Genomic DNA, 9,250 nt, shown 5'->3' with positions numbered 1-9,250 from the left:
TATATATAATAACTACTATATATATATATATATATATATATATATATATATATTAATATTACATTAGAGTAGTCTAACTGAAATCAAAAATGGATAAAAATATACATTCTTGACTTTGGTCCGTCATATTTTATTTTCTGACGACAATAAGCTCCATCAGCTCCGTCGGATCCATCGTAATTGAAAACTTGATTGAAGAACTGAGTACACACTATTAAAGAGTTTTGGCAAACCTACTTCAACGTCGTTTATTTTACCAAATCCTACAAAACCAGTCATATGATGACAATTTTGAATTGACGCTGGTGTCGACCGACACAATGGTTCATATTTGTTTCATATTTATGTGTTTTTCAAATGGAGTTATACATTCACACTATGGAATCGAATTTGGGGCAAACATACTTGAAATGTTGTCCTTGTCCCGGATCCTGCAAGACCAGTCAAGAAAACGTTCTGACCATCCTTAGCTGAAATAGCCACTGTTCTATGATCGATACTTAGTTTCATTACTATTTAGATGTACTTATGAATACACTACGTCGTACGATAATAACGCTTCTAATTGATGCTTCTGATAGCATATATACAGCAAATAGAAAAGATCAACCGTTCCCTTGAACGTCTCTTAACCTTACTATAGCATTTTAGGTCTCCTTAGGTCGTATGACCCTACTCCTACAATTTGGGTCTGAAATGTCGCGGATTTCTTAGGATTTCCCAAATCAGCATCAACCTTCCTGAAACACAAGAGCAATCCATTCTAGCTATATACATAAATAGCAGGTTATGCAAGTTCGAGGAATTAGGAGGGTTTAGGGTTGCCCGTGAGACCTCGATTTGATTGGGAGTTTCTGCCGAAAATTTCTGGGAATTTTACGGTGACTCTCTGGGAAATTAATTTCCCAAACTACATTTTTTTTAAAATTACAAAAAAAACAAAAAAAACACTAGCGTATTTCAAATACATTAACACCCCCCACTGCCCCAGCGGCCAGCGGCCAGCATGTCATCCGTCAATATCGTCATAGGTCAACGGTCAGTCATAGTTACCAGTAACCAGACTTACTTAAATATACAGATCTATATAGTAGCAGAATTCTTTTTTAAATTTGCGCTCAGAGGATAGGTCAAGTTTAAACAGTTTCTTTATATCATTGGTTGTTCAAGCTTGTGATGCGTCATGACCCATCAGACGCGGTGTCTCGGACTCAGACTCAGACTCAGAGTGATGATCAGAAGAAGCTAGAGGCATTGGACAGCCCTGGCCAGCGGCCGATAGGACTGGGCGCTGGTCCTGGGCCTGAGCCCTGAAGTCCTGAACGGGCTGAACTTCCCGCTTTCTGCATACTTCTCAGAATTCTGTGTCCCAGACTCCCAGTTCTCAAGTTCGCATTTCCCACAGTACCAGCGCCCAGGGCCCAGCGGCCCACGCCCCACCACTCCCACTACATTCAGAAGTTCAGAATCACAAGCTAAAAATAGAAAATGATCACAGAGGTTCATCGGACATCAGTCATCGTCAGTGTACTGTGAAGTGAAAAGTGTCCACTTTAAAAATATATATAAATAGTGATGACGAATTGCCCTATACGTTTGGTGACCTATTTACAATTGGTGGGGTCAAGGGGCCGATGTGGCTCCCTCCTGTGAATTCATTTGTGGGTATATTATTTTATTTTTGGAGTCTGTTGGGATAAATAGGACTATTTTCATAGCCTTCTTGATAGACAATTTTATTTATATTTCATCTGTATACAATGAGAGGGATTGGGGATGGGGGGCTGGAGAGGGGAGACTGGACTCACTGCCAAGGGCCAACTGGTGACACTCTATAGTGAAAGAGAGAACTCACTGGGGGGGGGGTCTTGTTGTGAGGGCCCTGAAGCCGAGCCTCTGAGGGGTGTGTAGTTTGAATATTCTTTTTGATTGAAAGTCTTTATGCGCCTCTAGTCATCGAATACAACAATAGTTAATACTGATCAGAGGCATCTCCCTTCAGCGCAAATAGCTAAACACATATAGCAATCATGGCTGACGCGTGCGAGTGTATCTGTGACCCGATCTTTCGTTTACTCCGAGCTATCCAGGCTCAATCGACGTACTGTGCGGATGCGGATTGCATTCAGGAAGGTCCTGAAGCTGGGGACAGTACCCGTGCATACATGAACACCGCCTTGGCTATCGCGGGTTGGGTTGCGGCGGCAGGAGTCATGTACTACGCGCGCCCTGCATCTCTCCGAGCGAATATGAACGCCGATGCTACGTTAGAGAAGGCAAATGCGAGTAATCCTACCAACAACCATAACGATAGAGATCAACCCCCTCCTCCGCCGTCGCTGTGAATTGTCGGTCCGCTTTGGGGGATGTTAGTATATTTTTTCCGACAAGTACGGTGTCATATCAGTGTGCATAGCTGTTTATAACTATAGGTGGAGTGTTTATGATACGAGAGCAGAACACAGCCACAAGAACTACACACGCCTAAGTTCAGATTCGAAACGCCGACCATGCACGGGACGCTATGAAAGTTAATCAACATACCTCCGTCTAAATGACCTACGATAAGGTGTAACGCCGAATCATAAATGTACATAGAACTATTTTGGGTCGAGTAAGAATTTCGCTCCACTTCTACACGCTCATAAGCTTGTACACTATTGTATATAGTTTATATGCTTGTGTGGCATTTGAATGTATACATACTTGCGTGGCGTATTCTTGAGCTGTATGCCCAGGGCAAGACGAGCACTTACAATCCAAGCTGATGGTATGGCAACTTGTCCGACTGATGTAATAACCATCACACGTAATGGAAGGTCCTTGCAACGGTGTGTATTTTTGGTTTGATGACGTTGCCGGTGCCCTATACTAGCGAACGGTCGTGACACACAACTGGAATGTGCAGTGGATGCGCTGTCCGCGTTATACGCGTGCACATGGTTATACGATACGGTTCCATTGAGAGAATGCGTGCTAGACTGGGGTTTGTTAGTCGGCTTTGAAATTGGTCTTCAAACTCGATGCAGCTCGATGGTTTGCGCTTGGCCGTTGTTGTGGTCAACGCAGGACCAAATTATCAAGTAACGCACGTCTGAGTACAGCACTGGAGATCAAATGCTCATAGCCGCTGGAGTATTTACGGATCCGGAAGTCAGGGAAATCGCTGCGTGACGAGAAGTGCTCGAAGAGCATGGAGGTCGTTTCAACAAAGGAGTTCAGGAGACTAATAACTTTATATATACATACATATATATAAATATATTGATGTAATCTCTTTGCAAATATAAAGCCATCATTCAGTCCAAACTCTGCGGATACCAGAACGATCGTAAACACATGAACCTAAGATTGTGCACAATCGTAGGTCTAAGTGTTCACGATTATTCTAGTGCTTTGTTGAAATTTATCTTTTATATGCTGATTGAGATCCGTACCATTTGTAGTGGTTCTAGTGTTATGTGGATGGAATATTCGATGTGCACACTCCTTGCGAAAATGTGTGCAGACGCAGATCAGACGTGTCTGTTGGGCACATTCCCATACCTGACAGACCACATGGTATAGGTAGGTGAGAGACACGAGAGCTCAGTATACTACGCCAATCGTCTCCTATACTGCAGGTACATAGTAGGGAATCCAAGCACAGTTTATCATTCCATATGGCGCCTATAAGCTCTGGGGCGAGTGTGATAAAGCGAGCACCAGTCGACTTTAAACCGAGCGTACATCGGTTTAGCTGTGCAACTAGGTTGATATCTGGGTTAATAAATAGTGTGCGCCTTTTACTCAGCTTGAGTAACGAAAGGATCATGCCTGAATGAGCAGACACAGGCTATCTCCCAAGGTATAGGCCAATTCCAGCCCGTGGAATGTGTGCGGTTGAATGTTTTCTCGTCTGTGCTCGTGCTATACCCATACAAGACTTCTAAATAGCTGCTGACCTCAGTCGGATCACGCTGAGAGTACACGAGGATGTGAACATTGATTGAGTGGGTGTGCACAATCGAAGATGTAGATGCGAACATTGAGTGGTTGTGCCTATAGGCAGATGACTTCTGTGAAGGTAGAGTAGCTGTGCACAATAAAGGTTGAGGATATGAATACTGAGCAGATAGAAGAGAAAAAAAATGATGATTATGTGATAGTGTGTATATATTTTAACATGTGTATGTACGTATGGATAGAGATATGTTCTGTTGGTATATGTGTGTATGTGTGTGATTGTTGGTTTATGGTATGCTGCAGCGTTCGCCATGCTCTGCACGACCAAAAAAGGATTTTATGTCTGTGTGTACACGGTGATCTTCTGCACACGTGTGATAGTTATTGCCATGTGTCCTTCTTTGTCATCCGTGTTTGTGTGCTAGTGGGGTTGTACGCCTGCTTACACGCTCGTATCCTGCATGCGGCTGGCTTGTTTCCGCAACTATGCCCGTGACAATTAAAAAATCTTTATATGAATTGGATCTTTGCCGCATATGTGCCTGTACGCGAGCCCGAATTATTACCTGGTATTCTGTGTGCACGAATTCTCTTACCGCACCTGCACCCGTGTAGGGACTCGAGTATATAGGATAAAGTAGAGTATACATCTCCCATAGTTGCAAGTCTACGTATACACCTCCTCAGTAGTAGTTGTAGTATCCAGAAAACCTCCTCTGCTGCAAGGCTGTGTGTAGGTCCCACTATTAGTGGTATCCATGCATTTCCCCATGTTTCACAAAAATAAGATACAGCATATGAACCCTTGCTTAAGGGTGGGGGTTATCACGGGAAAAATCAAACTTTTATTGCCTCACGTGCTTTAATTAGAGGCGGCTACAATTTCTTCCGTCTTAGCCCACAGTTTCTCGGCAGTGGCCATGTCCGAGCCATCCGCACGCTCGCCCTGGACATTACAATCTGCAAAGTACAGGCCACTTTTGTCCTGAATGTCATCGGAAGTTGCGAGATACGTCTGTGTAGCCGCACCCTCCGGGATGGTCTTGAGGAACAGCGGTCCGAAAAAGCCTGTCAACCCTCGCAGAATGGGGTTCATGTGCCTTGAAAGATTTGTATTGATGACCTGCAGTAGAAAAATGAGGCTCGATCAGGTGCTATACAACACATTCCGACGGCTTTACATAGCTACTGTTCGTTTCAAAGATACATGACTACCATGCGAGTCTGACTATACTATACTAAAGTGACATAAGACATGGCCTGTTTAACATACCCCCGGGTGGCACGAGTAGGCCGTCTTTTTGGTCCCCTCGAACTTATGTGCCAGAGACTTGGCCATGAGGAGGGGTGCCATTTTCGACTGTGATTGCAATCGAATATGGGAAGGACGTCAATGCGAATAAATCACGTGAGAGATCGCAGAGAAATAGCGCAATGCCAACCGAATTTACTGTTTGCGGGAGCCAAGCACACACACCGAAGTAGTGGCATAGTATGAGACATGCTCGGGGCATTTGTATACCAAATAACTTCAACTAGAAAGGATCTGTCCTATGTATGAATGCAAGCTGAAGAGGCAGAGGAATACCTACCTGACCATAAAAGGTCCAATCACTGTAACCTTTAGATCCATCCAGGTTATCGAATGCAATGCCTCCCTTCGGGGCTTGCTTGTGTGCTAGACTACTGAGTGTGATCACACGACCGTCATCAGTCAAACTGTCCAATAGTCCAGTTATCAGAATGAAGTGCCCTACATGATTGCAGAAGAACTGTTTCTCGTACCCGTGTTGAAGTTCTAGTTTGGGCAAAGCCATGATACCTTTGGGAAATGTTGGTCAATATAGGGGTTAGTACAGATCCAAGTATGTTGGGCAATATACGGTTTTAATAAGGATTTGAGTATGTTGGGCAATATAAGCGTTTAGTACAGATCCGAGGCATTAAGCACGCGTGCACGATACAGTCCAAACAAAATCATAGTAAAAAAGGATATAGTATCCGATAGAAGTATCTGACATTCAATCCAGCACCCAAAAACTGGCGAGCAAGAGGTGCTATCGTAACCATGGGAACAATCCAGTACACCTAAAGCACCTTCCGCTAGACTCCAAGCGCTACAGCGTCTTAAATCGTTAACAGCCCAAAACAGCCCGTTTTACAAGACAAGTATATGTACACAATACAACACCTACCTGCGTTTGCAATCACCGCGTCTATTTTCTTGCCGGTGGCTTTGATGTCCTTAACAGCCTGCTTGATTACTTCGGGCTCTCCCAACTCACACACCACAGGGATCTTGTCACCTGTTCCTGTCCACTCCTGCATGCCCTCCTTAGCCTTCTCCTCAGTGCGTGCTAGGCCAATCACATTAGCATTACGCAGAGCGAGCACCCGACTGGACGAGGAAGGGTACAATGTTGCTATTTATTATCACAGACAAGAGGTATATACACATTTTAGAAGTCGATGCGACTGTTGAGCAACGATATAGCGTACGCTTAATTTGTAAGTCGATGTTATTATACATCATGTATGTTTTTATAAACTTTTATGACCCTGAAGAATGGATGGCGGGATTTGACTACTACTCCACCAGCGTTGAAATATGTGCATTTGATTATAAGATATTTTAGCTATCCCCTAAGAGGTATACGCAATCACAACTAGTTGTTGGTTCAACCCATCGACAGTGACGCTTCAGAAGTACTTTTTAATATCTACTGACAATGAAATCGTCAAAGTCTTTGAAAGCTAATTTTACGATTAAGTCGACTATACTGTTTACTAACAAAGTACCATATACATCTTATAGTCGGATACTACTGTTCGTCTACCACACTCTTTATGAGTTCGTTTTACAAACCACCAACAATATGTATACATACTCTATAAGTTGATTTTGCGATCCACAATCAGTAAACTGTAAACGCTCAACGTCGATTTTATTATTCACTAACAATGAGGTATAGTCATCGTATAGCTGGATACTACTGTTCGTCTACCACACTCTTTATAAGTCCGTTTCACAAACCACTAACAATGTGTGTACACACTCTTTATCAGTTGATTTTCTATCCACCTACAATGGAGTATTCCCACTCTTTATGGGTCGACTTATAAGTCCACCAACAAAGAGTATACACCTGCTCTATAAAGCAATTCGAAATTCCATCGACTGCGGCGTATACGTAATTTTTAAAATTCGATCCGATTATCTACCAACAATAAAGTGTACACACTATACACACGTTATAGTCCTTGTAGTAAGAGGGGATAAGCCCCATTGTCTATTTGTCACTAAGATGGGTTCGCGAGGATAGGAATCCAATAAAACGGACTCGATAACTGTCACACAGAGAAATAAACAGATATACTAACGGTCCGGAAAGTAAAGCCTATATTGGTCTACATATAAGAAAGGTTTCCCCTTACAAACAGACAAACACTGCACAACAATAACATACGACTTACCCACATTCCTGACCAAGACCCGAATTGATACCAGTAATCACGTAAGTCTTTCCTGTAAGATCTTTGTCTTTGGTGACCTCTTCAGCGGTAGTATGATAGCCATAACCATTATCACCATTGGGCCACAATGCGAGCATTATGAAAGGATATAAATATTGCTATGTATACGTGTATGTTTATGTGTACGTATGCTACATTTATGATTACGTGATGAACACTTTTTATATATTTAGTATTTTATATTTTTAACCTACTTTTGTTTCATATATATATATTTAGAAGACTCTAGAAGGCTTTTGTTCTTGTGTTGAAATTCGAAAATGTCGAATAATCCCGGGCCCAGTGACAGTCATGATGGGGCCTATTTAAAAAATGTACGCCTGTATGTGGGAAACAAATATGTCCATAGGCATGAACTACGACATAAATGACAAAGTCACGATGGCCGGGGATAGTCATGATAATCATGATCATGATGGGCCTATTTAAAATGTATTTACCCATGATGTCTGACGATAAGACCAATTTAAATAAGTGTTAAAAAGTGTACTCACATACAGTTATACCACCTCTTTATACTGTCTACCTCTTTGTATGTCTAGTTTTCATTTGGGCTTCAGGCCCTTTTCCTGTGTGTTTTATTCACAACAGTTTTAGCCTTTAAGCTTGTAGTATCATCTAAGTGTACTATTTATTAATTTCTGATGCAAGACACTTCTAGTGGGGATCGCTGTTGATTGAAAAAAACCAACGTCAGGTGCACACAAGCGTGTTGGTTGCGACGTAATAAGCTTGCAATTTGTGGCGTGCACATTGGCGAAGGGTGTGGCTCAAAGGGTTACTGCTTGTCTGCAGATAAATGTCAGGCACCAGTTTATAGTGGTGATTATTTTTTCTACAAGGGCACGCCGACTAAGCTAAACAAAACAACACAAACTGCAGCGACCAAGCCAGACAGCACAACACAGACTCTACTGAATCGGACACGATGGAGGAACCAGGTAGGGTGAACCAGACCAAGATATGTCTACCTCTATATATGTCCATGGTTTTGTTACAAACGGGAACTGGTCATATAAAGAGGTGTACTGTAAGTACAAATAGTTGGCGACTGCGTAGACACTGAAGCATATTTCGAGTCCGTGCGGAGTGTGGGCGAGGTTATAATTCAAGTCGAAATCAGGCGGACTCTACGCTCCAAGCCCCTTTATAGAAGGCTTGGTCTAGTCAGTTGCCACAAACGTAAAGGTAACATGGCTTCTATATGTTGACAAGACGGCAGATTAAAATCCGTGTCACTTCACACCGTCGTAGATTGTTGGCACTCTCTGACAGTATTCAGCCTGTGTATGATAGTCTTTGCCGGTATCAAAATATGGTTTGGAAATCACATGGGTCGTTGCCTCCGGCTGCTGGGCTATATCGTCGTCTTTGTGTTCGTTACGAAAGTACACTTCTACTTCGTTGACCTGTTTCATACAAGTACCATCGACGACTCTTTAGATAAGCGGACGAGATACGCCGCAGCTGCTGAGCCCCATAGACTCATTATAATGATCTATGTTGGATCGATAATATTCGTCACGCTAGTGTTGGCAGGTATAGTATTGACCATAGGAAACTTTTGCGCATGCATCGCAGCTTTATGTAAACACTTTGTCAATGCTGGTTACCAATTTAATATTTTACACTATACCGGCGTATAAACCTCGGTGGACTGTGAATCTATGGAGCTTTTTACTATATGTCTACACATGAACATTCATAGTTTTATACATAGTTCTATACGTGTATATATACAAACAAGCATCTATTCGATCTGAACAACACT

At 42.6% G+C, this 9,250-nt stretch overlaps 2 protein-coding genes across 2 annotated transcripts; one reads left to right on the top strand and one right to left on the bottom strand.

The window, feature by feature from the left end:
* Positions 1–1,606: 1,606 nt before the first annotated feature.
* SARC_09393 (hypothetical protein) lies at positions 1,607–4,111 on the top strand. The gene has a single exon (XM_014296592.1). It carries the CDS (start codon positions 2,031–2,033, stop codon positions 2,343–2,345), a length of 315 nt encoding a protein of 104 aa, XP_014152067.1. The 5' UTR covers positions 1,607–2,030; the 3' UTR covers positions 2,346–4,111.
* A 249-nt stretch (positions 4,112–4,360) lies between these two features.
* On the bottom strand, positions 4,361–7,645 carry SARC_09392 (hypothetical protein). The gene is made up of 5 exons (XM_014296591.1): positions 7,420–7,645; positions 6,141–6,343; positions 5,538–5,767; positions 5,219–5,305; positions 4,361–5,068 (listed from the first exon to the last, which is right to left on the bottom strand). The coding sequence occupies exons 1-5, from the start codon at positions 7,554–7,556 to the stop codon at positions 4,808–4,810; spliced, it is 918 nt and encodes a 305-aa protein (XP_014152066.1). The 5' UTR covers positions 7,557–7,645; the 3' UTR covers positions 4,361–4,807.
* Between the last annotated feature and the right edge of the window lie 1,605 nt (positions 7,646–9,250).

This window comes from Sphaeroforma arctica (genome assembly GCF_001186125.1).
Source record: "Sphaeroforma arctica JP610 unplaced genomic scaffold supercont1.949, whole genome shotgun sequence".
Classification (NCBI taxonomy): Eukaryota; class Ichthyosporea; order Ichthyophonida; genus Sphaeroforma; species Sphaeroforma arctica.
The sequence above is the reverse complement of the archived record's forward strand: the minus strand, read 5'-3'. Positions and strand labels throughout refer to the sequence as shown.